Raw genomic sequence first — 27,561 nt, 5'->3', positions numbered from 1 at the left:
AATAATAATAATAGCAGTAGTAGAAGAAGAAACATTAGTTCATTAATATCAACCACAGTTGCAATTACAGCAGAAGTGGTACAATTAAATTACAAAAGAAAATTGAATAAAAAAACGAATACTTACTTTATAAGAATAATAATAATAATAATGTTGATAATAATAATAATAAGATTAAGCATGAAATTATATTTTGTATAGTTGATTCTAATTATTGATACTCTAATACAACTATGTGTACATAATAAGGGTATGTTTTTTTTTATTTATGCACAAAATTCAAAAATAATGTCACTTCTTTTTTTTTAACCTATTATTAATGTATTTCATTTCCCGTCTGCTTTTTAAAACATATTTGACAATTCTAGCAATACGCTTGGCAACACTAAAGTTAAGCTATGCCGCCCTCCACAGGCGATACCTAAAATAGCTTTTTTCTACATTTAAATTACATCATGATTTCAGATTATTTCCACTAATAGGAGAATATCAGTCCATGTTGACTGGCACCAGTCAGAGTAAGAGAGTCCCTCTGTTGTTGTACTGAAACACAGAGAGGTGGCAATGAAACCATGAATGATTCATGAAGTCAGCTGTCTTTATGAAAAAAATGTAGGCTCCCGCCATATGTGAAACATTTATTATTAGCCGCTTTAGATGGGTGAAAAGCCATGTGCACATACCCTGCAGCCAGCTGACAGAGCATCTAATGCAGATTAAATTTTGCATTAGGTCCATTAATGGCATTACTTGAATTAAATGGGATTTAATATCTAAGGAGATGACCTTGAATTCTGTGGCAATATAAGAACATATTACAGACTGGTAATGATGACATAAGGAAATATTTTGCGGTATATTCAGTCCATTTCTGGCGTACTTGGTTTTCAGCTGTTTTTTTAAAGAGAGAAGGCTGCACAGACTGAACTCAAGCTGCGGGTCAGATTGGTCGAATATTTAGCAGCAGCTCGATGCAAACACTTAACGAGGGCTGATATGAGGAATTTAAGCCCTGACCCTTTTTTTCGTCAGGGACCAGCGCCGTTACGTCGAAAGAGCAGCGAGAGCCGGGGTATATTGCAGCGACTTTATCAGCCAGAGCAGCCCCACACTGTTGTTATTCACTTCGAAATAGATAATAATAACAACGCGAGAGCTCGCAAGTTGCATCAAGACTGTGGCTGCAACTGTCAAAGGTGGAGTGGATACGCGCATGACCCAACACACACTACTGTAATACTGTACACGGCCGCCGAGATAAAATCCGTATAAAAAAGCCGAAATAATCCCGAGGTAAGGAGCCGGGGACTGGACTAACACCCGACGTTTCTTCTTCTTTTCCTTCGCTTCGTTTTCTTTTACTCTAACCGACTGTCTCACAGCCGTCGAAATTACTGCACTAAACATATTTTTGTGCCTCCCTTCAGCTACAGCCAGCGCAGGGATTTTTTTTTACTCCTCCTTCGTAATAAAGTCGCCATTTTGCTTCACTGCCTATATAAACCATTCTGTATTCTAATATTTTTCCTTCAGGAGCCGAGGACCTGGCCGTGTTTCCTGGGTGTTTTTTAATATTTCTGGAGGGTCTAAGGAGAAGACGGAGGTTGGAGAAGTGCCTCGTGGTGTACATATTAATGCAGAAAAGGAGGCGGGAGGAGAATGCGTTTGGAAACTGGGAATGAGGTGAAACTACACTGTATTTCTTTTCATGGACACTCGGGACTGTGATTCGTCTTTTTGTCGTCGTGTTCAGAGGAGACGAGGCTGACGGCTGTCCACTTCCCTTCGGCCCCCCCAGCCTCCTGTCTGAACGGCCCTTGACGTACAAGCAGGTGTGATTGCCATGTAACATAACATTGGTGGAAAAAACGCCCACTTTGGTGCCTGTCTCCTGACCTCCTCCTCCCGTCACGTGGGTGACCCGGTGGGGCCCCCCAGGGCTCCTGCTGCTGAGTGACTGACCCCACAGTTCAGGTAGGTGTGGTCGGACTAAAGGAGGAAAAAGTGGAACACTTTTTATTGTTTTTATTTACTCACATGTTCAAATTGAGCCCTGACCAAAGCTGACAAACACCGTGGCATTGGGCCACGTGCAGTGGGAAATACTTGTTTGCAGGTTGGTTTGTTTGAGGTGTCACAGACTTGTATTCATTATAACTTGAAGGATGGTTGCAAAGAATCTTTTATGGAATTACTTATTGTATTCGGCACTTTATTGTTCCTAATTAAAAAACAAAAATGTGAGAGAGAAAAAGAAAAAGCTTGTTTCACAATAATATCTAATTTGTTTTATTTTAAAATAGAAACAGGTTTTTTTCAACCATTTTAAAAGTATATATTTTAATGTTATTTGCAAGGGTTCTTACAGATAACAACTCTTAAGTTTCAAGTTATTTTCTATTATTCTAGCCCTACTGTGGGGAAATGTAGTTTTAGGGGTCCAATAAATGATATGTCTACTAGTTAGATGTTATTTAGAGTTAATTTGGTTTGATCATGGCACGTCATTTTAGAGCAATCAATTTGTCTGAACATGGATCAGAGTTATTTAATTTTCCTTTGGGATCAAGAAAGTTTTTTTGAATTTGAATTGAACTAGAATCCAAAAAAATTTAAAACAGGCTTTAATACAAAGATTTCAGAAAACTATGTAATTTTTTTATAAGATTTGAGCAATTTATCACTATTTTCCCAATTCAGGTCAAAACTTTACTGTATGTAAAAACAAACTGATACACAATGGCTTAATAACATTTTTGTTTGTTTACAGGTTTTAAATGGAAATAGGTGGGTGCAAAATGGCAACACTAAAAAATAACATGGGTGTAAAATTTGCAAACGGGTGCATTAACTCAGGGCCTAAGCTAATAAAAATGTTATTTTGAGTCTACATAGACCAAAGCAAAGATGTAGAATAAACACTTGCTAAATGTTGTAGTAGTTTATAAGTTCTTCATGTGGAGAAGATTTATTCTTGTTGCTGTTCTGGTTTTTATAGATACACCAGTATTATATTGTTGATCACTTTGTCAGGCTATCTGCTCAGGTAGCCAGCTTGCAGTTGGCTTTATGTCAGACATATTGCTGTGACTTGCAAGCTGTAGTGTCAAAACAGTTTTAGACTTCATTAGACTCACGTTTCACGCCATGACTGGTTTTTCACAACTATTTCGAAACAGCTAAATGTTTTTCCTGTAATAAAAAATATATAATATAGTGGCCTTCTTTCAGATAGTTGACCAGCAGTTCGTAGCAGTAGGAAGTGGAGGAGCATCACTGTGTTAACTATACTCTGTAGTCACTATGCCACTTTCTCTGACATCTAAATAAAAGGTCATTAAACCGTGGGAACAGTATGAGGAAATATTTTAGAAAAAGCTACCAAACGATTTACAGTGTTAGGTGGAGCGGAAACTGTTTGGCAGTTAGCATAAGTGAGAAAAATACCAATTATATTTAAAGTTTGTTAGATCCATGTTTTATTTGCATATATTTTAATATTTTGTCATTTGTAAACAGAAGGAAAAAAAAAAATCACACAAACTCAAAACATTCACAAAGTATTTTCCTATAATGTGACTGTTGTATTTTAATATTTGAACTAAGCTACATTTTAATTCCAGTACATATACATTAGCTATGTAGCATTTTACAAAGAAGGTCTTTTTGCAAAGAACCTTGCAAACTTAATCTCTGATTATTTGTTCTGTTTTTTTTTGTTTTTTTTGTTTTTGTTTTTTTTTTTTTACTGTTTTTTGTAATTAAGTCTCACAATTACTCATTTCTGGTTGTTGTTTTTTTTGCCCACATTTGTTAGTTTCAGGTCTTGGGTGATCTAACACCCCTCAGTCATACCAAATTACTGTTCCTGCATGCACTCTAGTTCCTGTTTGTGCCTTTGTGCATTTCAACTTCTTGTTTAATGCAGGGCACTTGCGATGCATGTCAGAATATCTTTAAACAAAATGAAAGCAAATTATTTTCAGGACACATCGACCAGAAACACGTATATATTGTAAAGCAAGGCGTGAAAATGGAAGCTGGTTGGTTCCTACTGGGTGTCAGACTGTTTGGTGTTGTAATTTATAAAAGTGAGTGAAAGGATGTTGGATTCTAATTGCTGTCACTTCATTTAATAATTGGCAGCCTTGTTCATCAAAATTTTAGGAACAGTACATTTTATGTATACAGTAGGTGTGTTGAGATTCAGCAGTTTATTTTGATAATTAATACTATAAAGCAGAAAACTTTGCTGTCAACCAGGTGATTTAATACACAGATCCTTTGTTGGTCTTTCATAAGATAGACCACAAGCAGAGCAGCAGTTCTTGTCTCTGTCCTTTCTTTGACTTACCTTTTGTCTAATGGGCAGAGCATGAAGTTAGTGTGCAAGTCAGATTATTGATTTTGAAATGAAACATGGAAGGTCACACCCTCATTACCACTGCAGATGATGTGTGTGCCTCCACTTATCTCACCTTCAGTCCAACAGCACCAATGACCAGTATGAAGACTCTGCATTAACAAGGAGAGAGCATCTTCACAGACTATTGATGTAGTGGAGTGCTAATAATGTTCTTACAAACATTGGGAACAGATTAATGAGCAGCAGAAAGCCTTTAACCTCATAATCTACCATTGCAGGCATGGAGAGCTCCAGTGGCCTCAGGCTTGGGAAGCTGTCCTCACCGGGCCTGCCAAGGGGCAAAACACCCAAACACGGACATCCCCAGGAGTTTGTTAGAAGCACGCCGTGCCCTGAAAACAACAACAAACATAGTGAGTGATATACCAATGCCCCTCTTTATATATAATTAGTGAGAATTAAGCTTTTGTTGGGATAAACCAGGTTAGTAGAGGCTTCATCCCCAGATGAATTCCTGGGGATGTGAAGTGGAGCATCTGTCCTACTAGTGACCTCTGACATAACATACTAACACATATTGTAAATGTGTTTGAATTTTTGTTCATACAGTGCTGTGCAAAAGAGTTTATATGATAGACATAAACTAAGTATGTCTGTCATACTTAGCTTGTCTCAGATTTTTGAAGTTTTTAACATAAAAACCTGAAAAGTGGGGAGTGTATTTTTGTATTCTGTTCTTCTTAAAATATTTCTTGACTTCAATTAAAATTTAATTTAAGGAATTTTATAAATGTAACTTAAGTTGACATAAAACTAATAAACCATAAATGAATGATTGTGGTTCCTAGCATCAGTATATCGATGATAGAGGGTGTGAGACATGAGCAGTGTTGACATAAAATTTTATTATGGTATTAACAGCTATGACGTAGTGATAAAATTGATGATAAAAACCTATTTATCACTTCTTTTAAGTCTTTTTTTTAGGTCATTAGTTATCTCCATGGCAATGCAATGAAAGACTCAAACTCAAATGCCGCTGTTAAAGAACATTTTAATTTTTAAATCTACCTCTGGTACACGACTTGACTGGTTCAAGCGTTACCTAAAGAACAGGGATTTTGTCAACTTTTCATTGACGCAAACATAGGATCACATGTGGGATACCTCAAGGTTCCATCTTGGGGCTCTCCTTATTTAATATCTACATGTTACCACTAACTCATATCATAATATTAGCTACCATAACTATGTAGATGATACACTGCTCTACATTACAATTCCACCAGGTAACAACGAACCCACTCAAGCACAGAGAATGTGCAGAGAACAAGTCAGTGTGTGAATGTGCAGAAGTTTCTTCTAATGAGTAGAAACAAAACTGAAGTTATTATCTTTGAACCTAAAGAAGAACGATCTAGAGTCTGCACATAGTTTCAGTTATTACAGCTAGAAAGTGATCAGGGCCAAAATCTGGATGTAGAGATGGACCTAGACTTGCCAGAGACACATAGACAACTGCATCATCTAAAGAACATTTGGAGGATTAAATCACTAACGTCCCAACAAAATGTAGAGAAACATCCATGCGTTTATATTTAATTTGTAAATTTCTTGATATTTTTTTGACTCTCTCATCAAACAAACAGTGGAAAAAACTATAAAATAGCAATACAGACCAAAGTATCAGTGTTTGTATTTTTTTTCTAAGTCTAAGGATGTCAGTAACAACCAGGTTTAAATAAGCTGGAAATATTGAACCCAGGCACTCCCAGTCAGTACCTGGCAACAGGCTGCTTCCACTTCATGTAATGGACATGATATAAAAGGAAAAGACAGGCAGAGGTTGTCAGATTCTGCTGGAAGGTGAACTTCTGCTGCAGTCAAGTCAAGTTTTCTTCCGGACCTGCTCTGTATTCAGAAACATCTAACTTCCTTTCAAGTCTGGTCAGCTGATGATGCAGGTCATCATGCCACAAATGCTTCCACTTACATTTGTCACTGTGGAGGTGTTAATTGTGTTGTGCTACTTGTCTGCCACATAAAATGTTGTGGCATGTAGGCCACAAAGTTTAGTTTTGGCTTCATCTGACCAGGACACATTTTCCTACATGTTTTCTGTGTTTCACGTGCATAGCTTCTGGAAACCTGAAAGTAGGAGTTCTTGTTGCTACCTTTGAACAACTGCTTTCTCCTTGTAATGCCACCTGTTTTTATCTATCACATAAAATCACAAAGAAATGGACTGGAGTTTGTGGACATGATGTGATTAAATATGAAAATGTTAATAGACGTATGAATTCTTATGTCACTCGGCATCTTGGTTTTCTGTTATCTGCTGAAAATTTATCATTTTAGGTTAGCTGTTGAGAATTCCTACATTGTTTCCAAAAGATATGATTACCCTACCATATTTCTAACTGGTCCCCACAGCATTTATTTAAATGATTTATATTTTATTAAGAGTCGTTGATTCCAGTCTGTATGTAACCCTACCCCTCTCACTAGAGAAGGGCCTGGAAACTACAACATTTTTTCCTGGGACTGCCTTACAGTGAGAAAGCCAAACAAACACATATTGCCAAGCACTGACATGATTGAAACCCCAAGCCATCTGGATGGAGATGGAATATTTTGGAAGGAGAAAGCGAGACTAGGGAATGGTTTTTCAATTCAATAACCAGCAGATCCTCATGACTTTGGTAATAGCATCAGGCAGGCTTGGAAAGCCGGGTCTGTGCTAATATGACCCAGTTGTTTTGGTTGCTGCAAAATAGCCTCCTTTTTCCAGACACAGAGGTGCTTCATTGTGTTTGTTATTAGTAAAATCCCCCAGGCTGTATTTTCATATCCATGCGGGGGCCTGCATGTGTTCAGTGGTGCCTGCTTTTTATGGGCGTCAATACAAACCTTATTCACCAAGATGAAGCCCAGAGTGCAGAAAACGTAAGAAACAAAAAACAAATTTAAGTCTTTATAAAAATCCCTCCTTTATCGTTTTCCAGTTATCTGCCTTATCTGATCGCTGGCACCAATTCAGAACATGCTCGCTAGTCTCATATTGCTTCCTGCTAATGTGCTGGTCTTGTGGTTTCATGTTGTGTTTATTTTGGTGGAAGACAGTGAGTCAGTTTAAACGGCAGCTTCTTACTTGCAAGCTCTCAAAGTGTCATGTTTTATAGATTTCCCCTATTCTTTATTGCTCAATAAAGATACGTTTATAGATCCATCAGTGAAAAGTTGGTGGCTGTCTCCTCATTTTCTCCTTACTGTAAGACTAGAAGTTACACACATGTACTTCTTTAATGAGTAACTCTGCAGATCATGAGTAGGGGTTTGTGTGTGTGCGTCTGTGTTGGTACTGTTTTCACAGGTGATGAATTGGTCCAGGTTTTTATGGGACTTTTCCAGGTAACTTCATACTCTACAGTTTGTGCATATGTTCCGCTTTCTTTTCCTACGGTTGATTTGCTCTGACTCGCATGCAAAGCTTCCCAGGGATACGAGTGCAATTAAATCATTGTGTTTAGTGGTGTGCATAGTTTTTTTTAACCTAAACTTTCTGATGTTATTTTTTAAAAAATTAGCTGTTAAAGTTGTTTCAAGAGAAGTTGTATGAAGCTTAGATGATATTAGGAAGAGATGTAATGAAAAGTTATGATTAAATATTGGTATTATTAATTAAGGTAAAACCCTTGTGTTCCTAACTCATCTTATCATAATGTCTGCACTCCTTTCCATTCATTTCCAAACAATCTATTGCTACATCAGGAGTGAGGATTAGTGGCAGTGAAGTTAATCCATACAACTGACCATGTGCGGTATTGGCACACCAAGGACTAATGTATAATTCTTGAAATCTAATAACCTGCCAATTATCACATCCAAGGAGTTCCATCCATTATTTTCCATTATAGAAATTGTGACATATAGTGAGGTAAAAATATTCTACAGTATGATATTTGCAAACTTCCATTACTATGGGATTGATCAAACCCCAAAAACTATCTGGAAAAGATTACTGTTGAGTTCTGAAAAAGTCCATATAAAGGTTTTTGATAATTGACTGAATCTGCTTCTTATTCTCTTATTAGTGAAACAGATTTCCTCCAGCTGTAAACAGGACATGTTATGTTATCCTGTGGGAGCTAAACTTAAGAGTAGCGCATGACTGACGTCTGCAGGCTGAGGTGACGGCTGTGGAGTTGAGGCCACAGTAGTTGCCTGGCAGTTGAAAGGTTGTGAGTTTGGTTCCAGATTTTTACCACTGAAGTGCAAGACACTGTACCTGAAGTGATCTGCTAATCTGCATTTTGGTGTGAATATTTGTGTGGAAAAATCACTTTGGATGGTCTGTACATCAAGAAAAGTGTTCTATAAGTTTATTTACGTCTATTTACTATTGGTGTGGCACATCCTTCTTATCGACAACACTATTTCACCCAGCTGGTTTGGCTTAAAACATTGGAATAAACAAGGCTTTTATCAAAGACTAATTATGTTTCATTTTTCATTTCATCTTTTGTTCGTTAATGGTTTTTCCTGAATAAAATTTAGCACAAAGAAATAATAGAATACAAACTGTGTCTAAGCCATTCTCCGTTGTACATGTGGTTTCCTGAAAGTCTTCGTGCTTTGAAACATGAAGATAATAAGTTCAGATCGACTTGCATGCGTTCCTAAAGTGTTGTGATTAAGCTTTAATCTTGCCACACCAGACAGATCACATGGGAGGATGTGGTCCTTGAGGTTGACTTTGAGACGTTTTTCTTTGTTGTTTTATGTTTTCTTCCCTTTGATATTGTGTTTAAACCTGGTGTTATTATTTCTTTTGATTAGAAGTAAATCTGTTATTTAAAATGCTCTGTTCAACTGCAGGTTTAGCAAAAAGTCAGTGTTTGCTGACTCTTTGCTAAGTCAGTCTTTGCATAACATATTGTCAGGCTCAGAGAACACATAACCATTTAAAAGGAGTAAAAAATGTCTGGTTCTGTGGTATACCTTCAAGAAAGTCTGTAAAGTAAGTAGAAGATATAGAGGAGATATTATTTAAGACATTAAAGTATTCCTTTTGTAATACCTTTTTAAACCAGATTAGACCTAAACCAAACCACAAGATATTCTAATTGCATTACGTGTGCTGCTGCATTATCTTTGTACTTCAAAGTCAGATTTTCTGAGTTCTCAGGGAGAAAAGCAACAACAATACGACTCAGACAGTCAGAGCTTGCTGAGGAAGTGTAGTATTCAAGATGGCTGCACACCCACAGAATGTAGGCGTGCACCTCATCGTGTTTCCATCTAAGTAAACCAGTGGCACCAAAAGTTCTGTAGATCTACTTGCGGACATGTTCCTTCAGTGTTTGAACATATTGAATGGAGAGAAATATGCTGTTTCGGTGTTTTATTGATAAAATTAGCCAGCACAAAAAGAAATAGCAAGTCCCACTGTTCTGAAGCCTGCAAATAAAATACTTTTAACTCATATGTGATATAATGTTGCCACAGGTTTATACTTTGCTCAACTTTGCTCAATAGCTCCGACTTCTGGAACATGTTAAATACAGCATGTTCAATGTTAAATAATGTAAAGAATAAGAAAAATATTCTTTTTTTTCTAGAATATAAAAGTGAAACTCCTCAGGGTGGCGAAATGAGATTTATTACAAAACATTAAAAAGAATAATATGTTGATTTTGACTGATCTGATTTTGTAAGTGTCTACATAGGTACCTTATATTTTAATTCAGGAATTTCACAGATATTTGAGCAGATGTGCCAGGTTAAATCCATAACTGTAAGCAGCTTTCTGCCACAGTTGTGCAGTTAGTTAACTGTAAATGTTCTTCATTAAGTTGTTTCTATTTACATGAACGTGGCAGCAGAATATTCACAGAGGACGGGATGTTGTGCAGAAATTATTTACAGAGAATTCACTGTTATGCAATTTAAAATATCAGTGGTTAAGTATTTTAACCACTGATTTCTTTCATATTTAAACTTTTACACACAAACTCCAAGAGAACATTTAAAAAAAATTATTTACATTTTTTATTTTTTTTTTTACAAGACTTTCCATCCACATCTAAAGTTCAGTGTGTTCCTCATGCATCTTGACGGCTGTGAGCTTCCCGTTTTCTTGCTTCCTTAATTCCTGCTGATGTTCAATATTAATGCGCCTTAAATTTCCTATTTTATTTGCCATGTTTACCATCAGTCATTTTGAGAGTGATTATTTTGATGCAGCTTTGTGTGATTGCAGCTAAATGCAGGTATTTTGACAGTTGGTGCTTCCCACTCAGGATTAGCCACCACTAGCTTATCCTGTCAGACTAGTCTTATTAACTAAGCCTCTTCCTCATAATGACCCACCTGAGCCACTCAGATAAGATACAGTTGAAAAGCCCACATCCCAACCTCTTACCTACACTCAATAGTAAAATGTCATTTTTTTTATTTTATTTTAGGAAATATGCAAATATTCCCCTGCCACTTAAACCACTTTTTATTATTTATATTTTTATTTAATGAAAGGCTTTAATGAGATACTAAAAACTTTGTACCATTAAAAAGCCAGTGTGTTTCCTTTTTCTGATGTTTTTGCTGCTATTTTAAAGTGTTTTTGTGCTTACTGTGTTTTTTTTTCTTACCTAAAAGTAATGCATATTGTCTTTAGTAGCTCAGTTTTTTTTTTTCAAGCTTCTGCAAAGGTCTTCCTGCGAGGCTTAAAGTCAGGACTCGAACTTCCAAATAGGGCAGATATATTTTCTCGTTGCGGCCTCTGAAGCATTGCCCACAAACTCTTCTGCCGTTTTAATTCACAAAACCTTGACAGCACAGCCAAACTTAGTTTGTCTAAAAAATTTGCACACTCTGCAATAATGTAATTAGCACACCGGAAAAACAACTCTTTCAACAGACTAACACATTTAAACTTGTGGGCTTCATCAGGGTCATCATAAAACATGGAACTGTTTGCATATAGATAGAAAAGGTGCAAAATAGAAAGGAAATTCACAACAACCAATCTTACATTTACAAATAGAAAGCCAGGCCAATTAACACATAAGGGGTAGGGTTTGTCACAAGGTTGGTACTCTAAACAGATTTCCACTTGGACAAATTTCAGTATATCCAGTTTTAGGGTGAATCATACAAGCAGTGGCGAGTTTCCAAAAGCTCCTTTAAAATCCAAAAGCAAGGAACGTAGACACAACAATCATAAGTTGTATAAAGGTCATGAATAAAAACATGAATTTATGAACTCATTAATGAAAAGATCCATAATCATATTTATTAAAAATGGAAAACTATGTTGAAACATCTTACCGCTATGACAAATGAGTGATATTTGTCAAATGTGTACAGCTGAAGCACAAAATAAAGACCCATAAATATGAACTGCAAATGTGCAGTTGCAATGTCTTCTGTTGCTTAAAACATAAACATACCGTTTATCATTAAATATAATTGTGAAAAGTTGTGGAAAACCACTGGCTTATGTGGTTGCATGGGAAAAATATTTATCCAGTCTGGTTTACAGACATACACAGATCTGAAATATCATTATGTCAGTTGACAGGTGAAGTGATAAATGGTTCAGTAACGGTTTAAACTGCATAATTTTAATGTGTTGATCTCCAAATTCCCCAAGAGTTAGATCCAATTAAACGTGTGTTGATGTGTTAGACAAATAAATCCATGGAGACGGAGGCCCCACCTTACAAAACTTGAAGGATCAGCTACTAACAGGTTGATACCAGGCAACACAGCATACCTTCAGGATATGAGTGCTATCTATGTCTTGACTGGTCTGGACTGTTTTTACAAAAAAAAAAAAAAAAAAGGAAGGGCAAACATACTGTTAGATCATTAATTAATGCCATATTTATGCATTTTGGCACATAAGGTGTGTTTTTCAGTGTACAGAAAACAGCACCAGGTGCTGCACAAGTTTCATTCACTCATTATCAGCTTCTTTCTTTAGAAGACAATGGCCTCAGAAGCGGCTTCGAATCACATCTCCCTACAATACTATATTGGCTATGTTAGCACTGGAAATCATACCTTTGGTGATTTTAAATACCTCAGTCTAATGTCCATATGTGCAAACATCAATGTTCTAAACTGAGTGAAATGAGACCATTCTGCCTGTGGGACCCTCATTTCTGGCCCACAGCTGCCATTTGCTAAAACTGCACATTTGCCTTTATTTCCATCAGTTTTTTTTTTTTCTTTTGCCTTTTCTCTCGATGTACTCACAATTCCTCTAACTTATTTTGTCCCATTCTGGATGGATAAACAAATTCCTTCCTTCGTCTCTTTAATTGTCTCTTGTTTAAATTAATAAAATGTTGGAGAATATTTGGGGGTATTTTTGCCTGGTTCCTATACTGCCATTAATAAAGCTTCATTATCTTTGTACATAGTATTTGTGGAATTTTTTAGTTGTGAAAAAGACGACAAACAGATTGGTAAGAAGAAAGAATTTAAGTTCCTGAGTCATTTTCCATAAGGAGGGACCGGCAGGCTTTCTGTAGCAGGCGCTGTCTGGCTTTCATGTATCTGGACTGTATAGTTTGTTCTGTAAACATGGGTCATGTTTATATTTATTTATATGTAGTAGAACGGTTAAAAACCCCACTGTGAGCTGCTGGTGGTGTATACATTTGCAAAGATTTAGCTCGTTCTGCTGTCAGCTCGGCTCCTCCTTTATTTTCGTCCTTCCCTTGAAATTATACATATGTGACCAGCCAGCTGGAGTTGTTGTGATTGAAAGTCTTTAAACCCATTACACCACATTAGTTCTGCACAAGCATGGAAAAAAAAACAGCTGTAAGATCAATGCTTAATTTGTAAGTATCCAGATTACATTTCAGAAATCTTTACCATGTCTCTTTTCCTTTGAACTGGCTGCGTAATGTGTGGTTTAGTGGAAGTATTAAACTGGTAGTCATTGCTTCTTATAAGGAATGAGTCGTTATTCTGTGGTTTCAGCCGCTGTGCGCCCTGAAAGTAGTTTTTCATTTGGACACTTGCTTTCTCACGCTAGCTACTAATTTTAAAGATATGTGGTCCGAGGATCTCCCACTCTGAGTCAGTTTCGTGCTATGAAACATGAGAGTGCAAACCTGCAAATCAACTGAAAGATGTGCACCCTGAGCATACAGCAGCATTGTTTTTACATGCAGAAAGTCATTTTGCGCCATGAGCTGCTTGTACTAATGATTACATTAACAGCAGGTCATATTTTCTCTGGAAATAATAATTATTTGCACGGTAAATTAAACTCAAACAAGTTTAATCTTTAATATTCAGAGAGCTTAAACAGGTAGTGAAACTTTGAGCTACTTCCATCACCCTCTAGTTTACACCTCTAATGTTCTCTTGACTTCTAATTGTTATCTGATAAAACATGTTGATGTGGAAAACAAGTTTTTACCTCAGTGAGGATGGGCTGTACATTCTAATATTAATGTCAGTGTAGCACATGTGAGTCTGTTGTAGAAATGTTTACTTGAAGTGTGAATAACAATTCCATCCATCCATCCATCCATCCATCCATCCATCCATCCATCCATCCATCCATCCATCCATCCATCCACCCACCCACCAACCGACCTTTGTCAATTCCTCCAAACTGTCCTACAAACTGTCTATTAATCATTCATTGTTTCAGTTTCCACATATAAAACTTTCACCATAAAAGTCAGAGCAAAGTTTTGTAATAATATTAAAATTCAGATGAATCGTGAACTTCAGAAATTTGATTCCCGAAAAATTTAGACTTTGACATGTAATGTATAAGAACCTCAAATTGAGCATACTCTTGTCACTGCAATTTCACTGTCTTCCTTTTAACATATGTTATTTTCCTCTCCCATTTTTGGTTTCGGTTTTACAAGCACACTGTTAGTTAGATTGATATGCAAGAATTTATGGTGTTATGATTTTTGGTAGTTTTTAGTAGCTAACATTACATCGTGTCCAATGGCGACTAAGCTTTTTTGAGTTGTAATGTAACTAATTGAACTAAGGCAGAGTAATGAGATGACACAAGGTCTAAATTAATTCCAACATATACTTCTGCTTTATGTTACATTTGAAAGAAAATTATGATATATTATCAGTAACTAGTTATTATTATTTAGCATATGAGCTTTCTTATAGCTATATTTCTGTTGAGGTAGCAGGTTTCTTTAGTCTCCTGTTTGCAAAGATCATCTCACCATCAAGATCAGAGAATAAGGTTGAGTTCATTTGAAAGACTTTTTATTTTCTGTTTTAGTGCTGCTTCTGTTGATGAACAGCAAAAATTTACATTATGTGATAATTCCACCAAAGAAAGGAATGATGGTTCCTGAGGTTAGTGTTAGATCCTAGAATAAGACAGTTTAGTTGTGAAGAAACATGGAAGTGCTTAGCTTAGGCACAGCTACAGTGGGGCAGAAAAGAAAGAGAGGGAGGGCAGTGAGACAAAGACAGTATGAGTCTGAGAGCCGGTCGCACTGACAGAGTCTGGTTTTCTTTTCAGTAAGTCAGTGTCTTCTGGCGCTGCTCCACCTCACTTCTCTGTCTTACTCACTTTCTGGAAGCAGATCAGACTGGGAGGGAATATGGGGACGTCTTCGAAAGGAGGTGCGTATACGAAGAAGAGGGAGAAATGCGCTGAGTGTGTGTGTGTGTGTGTGTGTGTGTGTGTGTGTGATGGAGTGAGAGAGAGAGAGGGAGGAAATGAAAATACATGCAGAAAAAATACAGTATATGCGGTCGTGGGAAGTAGTAAAAAAACACGAGTGCGTATGAAACGAGAGATGTGAGAACATTTTTAAAAAAAATCTAAACCACATTGTCTGCAGCAGAGTCTTACTGTAAGCATTGTGTTCTGAACCCAGGTGTATTGGGACAAAAGGTTTCTTCACCTTTTGTCCATTTAGATTGAGGAAGTAGTGAAACTATGCCCTCATTCCACAAGGCATGTGTTCGTGGTGGATGTTTGTTTATAACTACAGTAGGTCTGAAGCCCACTGTGCAGACACAGACAAAGGCTTCTGTGTAAGTGTTTGTCAAGGAAAACAAATGGCTCTTCTGTACGTGCATACTGTTGTGTGTATGCGTGTGTGCTTGTGGGTAATGTGTGAACGCTTGCACTAAGGGAGAGCAGTTGCAGGCGTAGCTAGGAGAACGCCGAGGTTATTTGAGATCATCAGACAGCTGCCAGGACTCCTGTGTCCTGACTCTTGTCCTCTCTACTTTTCTTTTCTCTTCTTGCACGCCTTCAAGTGTTAAACAGTGTGGTGCAACAGTTGCAGGCAGCTGGGAGCGAATCACCCTCTGACATTAGCAGAACAGCTGTTTTATCCCCGTGGCCTGTGCATGAGAACCGGTCTTCGGGTTTGACACAATGAGCCTGCTTTGTTTCAGACCAAAACAATGCACGTGATTGCTGGAACATCAGAGCGCCAGTGTGCTCCAAACTTCCAACTTCTGCTTAAAGATTGTAATTTGTTTACAAAGATAATCCAAAAGAGAAGAGTTAACGTTTTATATTTAGAAGCATAATTTATGTGCTGAACAGGCTGTGATTGTTTGCGTTGTAGCGCACAGTTCATAAATTTGAGTCAGATTGTTTTGCTTTCACTAAAGAGGCCTCTAATTGTGCTAAGACAAGTGGATGTTATTCCCATAGCAACAAGATCATATCTTTCCCAAGAGCAAGATTCATTAATTATGCTGTTTTTTTTCAAGGCCTTTATTTTCTAGGACAAGAATTAGAATGCAAGCTCAATTTCATTCCCAGCAAAAGAGCAGCTTTGCCAAGTGCATCACCTCTCCAGCTGCTACCCAGCTAATAGAGAAATGCTCTGGTGCCTGGAGAATATTAATACACTCATATCAATGCATTGACATCACACACACACGCACACACACACACACACACACACACATGCACACTGGTAATGAGTTTGTGTACTTGTTTGTGAAGGACTGTGTGCTTTTATGTTTGTGTTTACACATTTTGTCAAGTTTTTGAAGTTTCAAGTCTGCAATGTTGTGCCACGTCTCATTCTATTTTGCTCTATCTTCAGATATTTTCAGACTAACTTAATGTTGTGAGTCTGCAAAAAGAGATTAGACACAAACATTTTCAGTGGTCTTTATCTGCGGGTGTGGGTCTGAGAGAACAAGAGATGAAGAAGGAAAGTGGAGGTGTTAAAAGTTTGCTGTGTAATTCTTGTATGCATTGTGACTTGCAAAATCTATCATTCTCCTTTTCACATTAATGCAAAAACAAACTTCAGTGTGTCTGATTAAGATTTTATGCGATTGATCTCCACAAAGTTGTGAATAACAGTGAAGTAGAAGGAAAACGACTCAGGTGTAAAAAAGTGTGGTGTGCATTTCTACTCAACCCTCCTCCACAAGAGTCAACACTATATAGAGCAGCCGTTCACTTCTGCTACAGCTGCAAATGTTTTTGGTATGTCTCACACTATGCGTCAAACTTCTAGAAACTGAACATTTTGCAGATTCTGTTTCTTTTTGTCTGCTAAAAAAACAAAATGTCCACAGAACGATACTACCACCATCATTTTCTGATCATGGAGATTGTGTTTTTAGGGTGATGTTCTCTTCCATGCAAAGCATTTTGCTTGAAGGCAACAAAGTAAATTTTTTGCCTCACACACCAAATTTGTGGAGGTCACAATTAGTAGTTGAATGTGCTTTGATGTAAACTATCTTGCATGAGCTCTGACTAGGATTGAGGGTCATTGAACTGCAGACTGAACCTTAGTCTCAGTCGACAGCTGTGTCTAACAGGTTTTATCAAGCCATCCTGTGTGCTGAAGAAAATAATTTCCTCAGCATGATGCTGTCACGCCCGTGTTTCATATGCGGCATCGTGTGTTTAGGATGATGCACAATGTTTTCTGAGTTGCCATGACCCTCTTGACTACCACTTGGACTGATTATGTCTGTCAGTTTAGGTGGACGGCCAGGTCTTGTGAGATTTGCAGTTGTTCCAAATGTTTTCCACCTTCAAATGAGGACTGAAAAAGTGCTTTGTGAGATGTTCCAAACTTGGAGTAATGTTTTAAAACCTAGCCCTGCATTAAACTTCATAATTTCATCTTAAGATGCCTGCTGTGTTTGTCAACTAATGCTATGAAGCAACCCTCTGACAAGTCTTGTTTGTTAAAAAAGTTGGAAAACTGTTGATCATTTTTCTCCCACTTTATTTTGTGCAAGTTTGTCTCATGAATTCCTACTGAAATACAGTTAGTCAGAATTTAAAAAAACATCCCTCTGGTTAAAATCACACAAAACTCTTAATATTTTCTCGGAAATTACCTTCGAAATAGTTCATACTTGTATTCTTGTGAATTCAATTGATTGGACTTTATTTGGATAGACACACACCGGTTTCTATATAGGGCTCCACAGTTGCCAGAGCTCAACCTGGAAATCACTGCAGATCTGAAACATAAAATTAGTTTTAACAAAAAGCGTGGAACACAAAATCATCCTCAGTGCTTCACATGTTTCTTTCAAGTTTATTTGATAGGGACAGACACACATTGACATAGACAAACTGAATAAAACAGCAGTCCCATGTTTGCATCATGGTGTGTTAATTTGCCAGCTATGTTTTTCTACTACAGCGGCAAGGAAAAATAATAGAGACTCTTTTTTTTAAAAGTTGTGTGTCCAGGTTGTCTTTTGTGTGGCTTCTTTTGTCGATGTAGTCGGGTTCAGAGCATATGTAAAGACACATTCTGCAGAGCAGGGTTACCTGCAGCCCTGTCATTCAGTATTATGTTCAGCCAGAATCATTCGTCTGTGAAATTCCCTTCTCCCTCTTCAACATCCTTTTTATTCTCTTCTCCCTCTTTTCTCACCTTTTCACTCATACATATATTCTTGTATGGAGCACACTCTTCATCTGTCTGGGCTGATTTGCTCAGGTAGCAGTGTGCTACGGAGAGGGAGTGTGGGGGTTTTAATTGTGGCAGAGAAAAGAGCAGTACTGAGATGGTGGAACCATCGAGAAAGATGAGCAAGAGCAGAGAGAGAAAAGAGAGAAACTTAGTCTTGTGGTGAGAAAAGAGGAAAGCAGCAATATCAGAGATGAAAGAGGGGCGCAACAGAGAGAATAGAGTGAGCTGAGGCAGTCAGTCTGCAGTCTGCTGTGTCAGAGGTTCATTCAGGCTCCTGCAATTTATATCCTTTGCTCACACAGCTTTCACTTTCACACACTCTTGCAAAAACACATATACTTACACATGGACATGCACAAGAGAGACTGACATGTGACTCCCCTGGTTTCCATTTAGCTCTGAGTACACACACACTTGAGTCAGTCCATTTGTTTTTGTGGGAATTCCATGATATCAGATTGTGTATGTGTGAAGCGCCTCCTCGTGTGTGTTTCTGTCCAAAACCTGCTTTGTTTTTGCAGGGGGAAAGCAATTGTTCTGAAATAGATTTGGACAGTTCCCAGCTCTATCAAATTAACTGGAATATTACTGAAAAGTACATTTATTTTAGTAAGTCCAATAAATTCGTGAAACACATTAATTAATTACACATGAGCTGATGCTTTCATGCCTTTATTTCTGCTAATTATAGTAATTTTCCACTAAACACAGAATTTAACTTGCAAAAAATATATATATATTTTTTTTTCAACACAATTCATTGTCCTCCACTTGGAGGACAGTGAATTGCTTTGAAATTTGCAATTTTTCCAATGATTTCTTCTAGTTAAATCTTTATTTATTCAAATTTAGAGTTGCAGGCTATTATTTTAGGATTAACAAAGATTAGACACACAATTATTTTGGCCAAATCTGAAATAAAAAATGATCTAAAATACAACTTAAAAAAAAAAAAAAAATATATATATATATATATATATATATATATATATAATTTGCAAACAAATTTGCTCATATTTCTGCACTAAGCTCTTGAATGACCTATTCATCACTTTAAATATAAGCAAATATAATTCCACAAAATGTAGTCAGTTTCCTTTGTTGTCCATATCTTTCAATTATATCTTGTTGATAACTCAGCTTTTAGCATATATCAGTTTGGTTCTGTTTATTTATTTGTCACAAGTTGCTCAGCAATAAAATGTGTCTTCAAAAATATAATTTGCCTAGCATTTGTGCACACAGTGGCTCTAAAGCCTGCAGTTATGTACATCCACAGCTTGCACTTTTAAGTGAGTGAAATCAGTTCAGTTCACCTGTCAAAAAACTACAGTTGCTCCTGCTTAGGAGCTTCATGTTAGTTTGAAAGAGTAATTACAGCTTTAACTGGTTGTTACAACAATTCAACTATTTGCTATCTAGAGGACAAAAGCAGTCTGCACCTTAAAAACAGAACTGCCAAGCTTATCATCTCAAGGTTTTGTGCTCTTAGTCTGTAAAGAAAAAAATTGTTATTCTGCTGAAGGATTACTGTAAAATACTGGAGGGAACACTGTGCATGGTTTTAGGAGAAAACAAAAAGGTAAAATATCGCATTTTGGAGATCCCTCATGTACCTGTCTATCCTCGCTGCTTAACTCAACCTCTATAGTGATTGTGAATCATTAATTCTGTTAGAACTAAGAGATACTGAAAATGGTTTGTGGAACACGTCACGAAACTTTGTCATAGCAATTTGCAAGCTTTTGTTAAGTGTGAAGTTGTGGCGTCACTTTTATTCCAAAGATATTTTATTCTCATTTTTCCAGGTTTAATGTGTGACGACCAAGCAGATGGGAAGAGAAAAGGTCGGCCTAAGACTGACGGTCAGGAGCTTAGGAGCATTCCTGTGAGTATCTCTCTTGGACATGTCTGGGTGCGTTATCTGGGCTTTGTTACCCATTCACAGTGGACAGTTTCTTGATGATGTCTGCAAGATAAACCAATTAAAAAATAAAAAATTGCAGGTTCTCACTCTTTTGCCATCATGTCTACGCAGGCCCATTTGATAATACAATGGAAGGAAGAGTTCAAGCGCCGCTCCAGGGTTAAATGTCCATGTACAGGCTGTTGGTTAGAATTTCCCAGCATCTATGGCGTTAAGTACCACTATCAACGCTGCCCAGGAGTGAGTCACTAGCCTCTGCTGCTTTTCCTGCTATTTTGCTGGCTATTTCTGTTTGGATTCTTCCGATAAGGTTTAGAGATTCAAGAAACCCAGTTGAATCTTATACGACTATTGAAATTAAGAAATACAATTTATGGTTTTCTTCTTGAATGACTTCTAAGTTACGTAAGAGCTTCAAATAATAACCACCAACTAATATTGGATAATGTGTAGGGGGAGAGCTTAATCTAGGTCCCCACTCATGATATCTTTCAGCCCACTGTAGCCGAGAAGCTGAATCATGGCTGTCCCTACTGTGAGGCAGCTTTTGCCACAAAAGTACGGCTGGAGAAGCACAAACTGTGGAACCACCCAGAGAGAGTTAGCAAGGAGGCCAAGGAACAGCAGCTTCTTAAGATTCCTGTCAAATCCAACATCAAGAAAAGGTGACTGAAAGTTCAAATTCCTACCCAATGCCACCAGGCGGATGTTTTAAGTGTTTTAATGCCTAAATCTGTTCCTTCGGTGTGTGAATTTAGGCCTATGGAGAACAGTCCACCATCGCCGGTGTTCTTTAAGGTGAAAAAAACGTACGAGGTTTCCGCACCATCTCAGAACGGAGAACTAACCCACCTCAAGAGTGAGAGGAAAGTACACAGTCACATCCCGGCTTCACAGCAGATTCACCCGTCATCGCACACAGTTCAGCCTCAGTCGCAGTCTCAAAGCACATCATCCGACGCAGGAGGGAGTGAAAGTGAAGGCGGAAGTCTTCCCTCTTCTTACCCTGACGAAGATCCAGAGCGAATGAGGCACAGTAAGATTGCAGCAAAAAGTTGTAATGCACTTTTGTGTTTGTCGCGTATGCTACGTCTTTAATGATACAATGACAGTTCCTTTTTTTTTTTGTTTTGTTTTTTTATGGTCCAGGACGGAAGCAAAAAACTCCCAAGAAATTCACCGGAGAACAGCCGTCAATATCCGGGACATTTGGGCTGAAAGGTAAACACCTGCTGCTGCAGATAATCCAGCCTTTCTAATGGAAATTTGCACTCTACCACTATTTTTAAATACCATGTCACCATGATTATAAAGATGATAAATAGACCGTCTGTGTAGACAGAATCAGCATTGATTACAGAAGACCTCAGGAATTATTTGATGTTTTATTTAATTATACAATTCTAAGGAGAACTAATATACCACTGTGTCCCTGCTGAGTTGATTTTAGGCCATTTCAAGAGAATTGCATTTGGTTGTGTTATTGTGAATGCTCCCTATTGCTACTGATCAATGGAGCTAGTCTTTTAACAGCGTTAATGTGGCAACTGCTGAGATGCTTCATTTCTGGCTAAATGAAACAGTGAGTCACATACACAGCTTTACCAACCTCCTTCTGTCTTTGTCTCATTGATATGCTGGAAATACTCAGTGACTCATGTAGCATATTCAGGCTGTAAAGCACTTCTCATCACATGTCAAACAATTCATCTGCCGTTTTGCAAGACTGATTGCTCTCTTTCAGGCTGCCTCTCTGTATACAGTGTCTTGCAAAAGTTTTCATAACCCCTAAAGTATTTCATATATTTCCTCAATATAGCTGCAAACTTCAGTGCAGTTTACTGGCATTGTATATGACAGTCTAAGCCAAAGTAGTGCATCATTTTAAGTAGGATAAGATGATACGTGGCATAATTTTTTCACCCCCCCCAAAAAAAATCTGAAAAGTTTAATAGCATTTGCATTTAAGCTCTATTATTATATGACTAAATAACATCCAACCCAACCAACTGATTTTAATTATAACCTCAAGGCAATTGGCAAGACGATAACAGAGAACTGCTTATTTTTTGTTTGTTTTTTAAGCTGTTATTGGCTCTACTGGCTTTTATTTGACACTGGTCAGGAAGGAACAAATGTCGTCGGGCCGGGACTCGGCCTTGGCATCGAAGTCCAAGGCCTCTATATATGGGTCACACACTTTATCCCTGAGCCATCGTCGTGCTCAACAGAGAACTAATTAATCCATCATAAAAAAAAATAAGGAGAGTATTGCACAACTTCAAACCTACCGAGACATACATTCAATTGAGATTCTGCTGACCTGAAAATCGATGCTCAAAATAAGGATCAAGGCTATTTCTGCCAGCGTTTGAGCTATTTCTAAAAAGAGTTAAATATTTAATGTCTTTAATTTGCAAAGCAGATAGAAACAAACCCCAAAACAGTTCAAGAAGATATTGACTAAGTACAAGTCAGACTCTTCAGGTTTTTAACTGTACAGAAAATGACAATGTCATTTTCTTAATACTTCACAATTTTAAACTACTGTCAGTCATATAAAAGCAAAAAAATATATGTTACTGGAGTTAATGTACAAAAGCTTAAGGTGATGTGAAAACTTTTTCAAAACACCAATTCTACTAAAGTAATATTTACAGTTGATTGTCCTTCTTACTTTATGCTATGGTACATAAAGTTTAACTCTTTGGTTTCTTGCTAATCGTTGACCATCATTTTCTCTTCACTGTCATTTTTTTCTCCCCCTTTTTTAAAATAGTTTATTGTCCAAATTGATTACTACAGTAGTTGTATCTTCTGTATGTGCATTTCAGGCATGACTAAGGTGGAGGAGAAGCTGAAGGCAGGACGAGTGAAGAGATCGGAGGGCTGTGGGTTCAACGATGAGCCTCAGAGAAGACCTGCATCTGCTCAGTCCTCCAAGAAAGAGCCAGTGACAACAAGCTCGGGTGGGAACCAAGATCAGATCTATGAAATCCTTAGATAAATAAAAAATAGTGAACCTAAAGAAATAAATTAACCAACACTGATTTTATACAAAATCTGAAAAAATTAACAAAAAAGGATTTCTAACATAAGTTTGCTCAGATATATTGTCATAGTGCACAGTTTATAAAATAATCTAATCTCCATATATAGTTTTTTTTAGTGATGCCACAGCATTTCAAAAGCTGAGATTTACTAGATTTTTGCTTTTTTTTTTTTTTTTTTTATTAATTTGCGCAATACCACCTACTAATTTTGGCAGTTGTTGATGAACTTCCTGTTGTTAAGTGTTTGTTGGCTCCTTGATTTTCTGTGACTGCTTCATCCTCCTCAGGCTGGAGAGGTGGCTCGACCAGATCCCAGCCATTACTATGTAAGAAGCACGTAGGAGAAAGGTCGCTAGTGTGTAACAAAGCTACATTTAAAATTACCCAGGCTTGGAAGGCTGTCATTACATTTTTTACAGGGGTGTAGAAATTGAATGAATTCTTCCTGTCTGACATTGTGCGTACTGCTTTTCGCTGGGCTCGTCTGTTCAGTGCGGTTCTGGGAATTTTAAAACAGATCTGATAGATTCATTTAAACTGAGAAAAACATTAAACAATAAAATGTTCCTAATCCTTAATATTTTACAAGCCTTCCTGCTTCCCATTTGTTGCCCAGGTGGTGTTTCTGACACTCAGTGGCAGCGAACAATCTCGGAGCGAGGTGAAGTAGTGTGTCCGACCTGCTCCATTGTCACCAGGAAAACAATCCATGGTCTGAAGAAACACATGGAGATCTGCCAGAAGGTAAGCAAGAAATACACCTGTCTACCACGCAGAGAACCAAAACTTCACTGAACCTGGGTCAATATTCTATTTTGGTAGGGGAACACTGTTTTATGACTAAAGCTACCAAACTACCATGAGCATGTCTGTTTAGAGGCTAAGATCTGCCCGCGGACCAGAGCACATAGCCTGACTAATTAATTTTAACAGTGGCATCATTAGCTGTTGTACATATTAATGTTAGATTTTTAACACTAAAATAGCATGATACCATGATATTAATACTGTGAAACCATGATAAATAGTTTCTCAAAGTTATAATGCTGTGGGAATGTCATACTGACCTCTAATTACTCTTTGCATATTCTGTGATGTTATGCGATACAACGTGATGGTGAAAAAGCATATTACCTCGATTACTGTTTCAAAAATTAAGTTTCAACTCTGCATTGTACAGATATGATCCAGAAATACCACAATGTTCTTCAGGTGCTGGGTCTTTATTATCAGCAGTGTTATAGTGACCCCCTCCCTGTGGATCGGTAGTTAACTATGCCATCTGCAGACCAAATCTGACGTCTTCCAGAGTCATCTTATGACATAGGCAGACCTTGCTAAATAGATTACATTTACATTTTATATTTGTTTTTGTGTTGATAAACCAAATTTGCCTTTTCAGGGCCTGATTTTGGCTTTTATGCCACTATAACAAAAATCCATCTGTGCACAATCTGGCTTTTTTAAAGTGACATCTGTATATACACTAGGTGGCTATGAAAATAAAATCTGCCAGTATCTCCAGCCTGTGCAGCATTTTCACTAGTTTCTGGTTGTAACATAATCATTTTTTATCTTATACCTCAGGGGTTGTTTTGTTTTTTTTGGGTTTTTTTTATGAGAACTGACCAGATTGTTGACTAGATTTTAGTGCATTGATTGATTCAGTTTAGTGAAAAGTCGACCTTAGTTTTTGTTTGATGTAAATGTAAATGATTCTCTGTTTGGCCCTCACTGTCCTCAGCTCCAGGATGCCCTAAAGTGCCAGCAGTGCCAGAAACAGTTCCGGTCCAAAGCTGGTCTAAACTACCACACCATGGCTGAACACAGCACCAAGGTATTCTGGCATGTGTTGTGTTTTTTTTTTTGTTGTTTTAAGTTGTGTTAAATACACACCCTGTTGTGTCTTCTTTGTGTATCAATCTTAGCCTGACCCTGAGGAAAATGCTTTGGGTGTTTTGAGAGTTTTGAGAGTGTTTTGACAGCAAGGAATTTCAGCTGTTTGGAAACTGCTCTGACTTTTTCTTGTGTTGATGTACTTCTTCTTCTCTGGGCCCATGAAGTTATACCTTATGTTTAGATATCTTTCCATTCAGTAAAATACATCTCTGTTTTTAATTCCTTAAAATCGTATTGGAAATTGTAACCTGGATGGTAGCTTTTTTGTTTTATTGCTCCTATTTCTTTCTGACGACCAAGAGCTTCATTAAGACACTATCATGCCCGGTCTTGCATTAGAGCAATGACACTGCAATGAAGTTTGTTAAATAATTCAAAGCTGCTTATTTGTAAAGGTATCATAAAAAATTAACGACTCTACAGGCAGTAAACTTTGAGGCTCGTAGTATGTCGGTAGGTGGTGAGCACCTAGGCTCCAAGGAGCTGATACATGGGCTCATACATGCATATTTATGATGTGTGTCATGCTTGGTAGTTTTGGAGTAATGATCCATTTGCACCAGCAAAATTAAACTGAGCGAATCAGCCATATATCTTCTGAAGGGACTTATAGGCAGACATTACTGGCATCCTTACAACTCAGCAGTGAAGATGACTTCAGCATGTTAGGTATGTAAGATCCTCAGAGATATGAGAAGGCAAGTTATTCCAGGAAAATATCAATGCACAGCATATTTTATTTTATAGATGATCATAAATAGTTAGTGAAACTATAAAAGATCTCAGTATTTTGGATATGGTTTTGTCACTTGTGTTTTTGTACCCAAATCTCAGAGTAGGTCCTGACTGAAGTAGTGGGAAGCTGGAATTAAACGTGTTCCTTTCTGACTGAAGGACAGTTACCATACTCACTCTAGCCACAGCAGTGGCCCCTATTTTTAAATTATTTATGGCAAAAAATATTTAGCATGTATTTGTAAGGCAAGTTGGTATTTCCATTGATCATATTTATGCAGGCATTACTGCAGAAAAGAACATCATGCCGCCACTGCAGCATCTCCTAAATCAGATTTATTCATCTACTGGCTTTGATTTATAGAAGCATCATTTTTTAATGTCCTGTCAATCTTTCAGCCCTTAACTTGAACTCTGGTCCTTTATTTTATGTGTAGCGATTCTTTTTACTATATTATTTATAAGTATTTTATATTGATGTGGTTATTTTATTAATATTAGCCTTAATTAACTTATTTTTGTCCTTATTTTTATGCAGCCATAAACTATGCTAGTTTATAGTAGCTGCATACCACGGGTGCTGTAGTTTGGTATTTTTGTTGCGTGTAGTTTTCAGGGTCTTTTGTGTTTGAAGTGTTTGTACATGGACTAGGCTATTTAAAAACCTTATTTACATAGTCTGTACGATAGTTGGGTTGCACCCTGGAAAGGCCTCTAGTCCATCACAGGACAAACAAGTCATTCTTTGCCTCTCCTGGTGGTTCTCACTCTTCTTTTGCTCTATATATGTTAGAGAAATTAATAATGCATGTTGATGCACAGCTACCCTTTTTTGCCCGTCAGTGTAAATCACAGGCTCAATCTGCAGGCAAACATTATTGTTGAGATAGAAGGGCATCTCCTCTTTACCTTCACCTTTTATCTGCCGCAGAGTTGCATGCCGTGCGTCTCGTGGAGCGTTTTACACTTGAGTAAACACGTGAAGTTAACCCCCCTGGGATTACTCAGTAGGTCCAGACTCTTTCCAGTGCCCCACTCTTCTTTTTTTTCTATCTGGCAGCCTTACCATCTGTTGTTCTGGTCTTGGCTGCGTTTGGCACCAGGCGACGTTCAAGTGAAAACATGAGTTTGACAGTTGTCACAAACACGCCTTGAGTAACAGCCTCACCATGAAATCATTCAATGATCCTGCCACAGTGTGAACAAACGAGAGGGAAAACATGCTTTCTTGGTACAATGTTGTTGTGATGTGAGGAAGCGGGTGGCGTTGTGGTGCGACAAGCTTATGTGACGGTGTGTTTGTTCCTCCTCAGCCCTCAGGGAGCGAAGGCCAGACGGGCAACGAGCACGAAGAGAGAGAACGGCTGCGGCGAGTGCTCAAACAGATGGGACGAATCAAGTGTCCTACTGAGGTATTCTCCTCTCTAGTTCTTTCCATGGCCTTGTCTCTTTCCTGCCTTTTGTCATATATCATATTTTCTTTTCAACATCTGTCATTCACATTTTTGTCAGTTTTGCTGTCTAACGTGACACAATCCCTTTTCCACATTTGGCGGTTTGGATTTGGTGTCTTTTTGTTCTCAGACTCCTCACATGTGCCACTTTCATTTTACAAGGCTCCTACCTTGTAAAGTCTGGAAA

At 37.7% G+C, this 27,561-nt stretch overlaps 1 protein-coding gene across 7 annotated transcripts in view; it reads left to right on the top strand.

Moving 5' to 3' along the window:
- The first annotated feature begins 901 nt into the window (after window positions 1-901).
- znf512b (zinc finger protein 512B) overlaps window positions 902-27,561 on the top strand; it is a 33,924-nt gene continuing 7,264 nt past the window's right edge. Inside the window, exons 1-13 of one of the 7 annotated variants that reach the window (XM_016674116.1) lie at window positions 902-1,293; window positions 1,534-1,974; window positions 4,645-4,779; window positions 20,115-20,194; window positions 20,345-20,473; window positions 20,729-20,898; window positions 20,992-21,269; window positions 21,383-21,454; window positions 23,068-23,202; window positions 23,574-23,612; window positions 23,903-24,030; window positions 25,031-25,123; window positions 27,234-27,332. In XM_016674116.1, coding sequence (XP_016529602.1) covers window positions 4,647-4,779; window positions 20,115-20,194; window positions 20,345-20,473; window positions 20,729-20,898; window positions 20,992-21,269; window positions 21,383-21,454; window positions 23,068-23,202; window positions 23,574-23,612; window positions 23,903-24,030; window positions 25,031-25,123; window positions 27,234-27,332 — 1,356 coding nt within the window. In that variant the 5' untranslated portion in view covers window positions 902-1,293; window positions 1,534-1,974; window positions 4,645-4,646. Of the gene's footprint in view, window positions 1,975-4,644; window positions 4,780-14,877; window positions 15,005-20,114; window positions 20,195-20,344; window positions 20,474-20,728; window positions 20,899-20,991; window positions 21,270-21,382; window positions 21,455-23,067; window positions 23,203-23,573; window positions 23,613-23,902; window positions 24,031-25,030; window positions 25,124-27,233; window positions 27,333-27,561 lie in introns of those variants that run through there. The other 6 variants (XM_016674118.1, XM_016674119.1, XM_016674117.1 and 3 more) reach the window with 6 other exon arrangements.

The sequence above is a fragment of the Poecilia formosa genome, unplaced genomic scaffold (genome assembly GCF_000485575.1).
Source record: "Poecilia formosa unplaced genomic scaffold, Poecilia_formosa-5.1.2 Scaffold90, whole genome shotgun sequence".
Taxonomy (NCBI): domain Eukaryota; kingdom Metazoa; phylum Chordata; class Actinopteri; order Cyprinodontiformes; family Poeciliidae; genus Poecilia; species Poecilia formosa.
The sequence above is the reverse complement of the archived record's forward strand: the minus strand, read 5'-3'. Positions and strand labels throughout refer to the sequence as shown.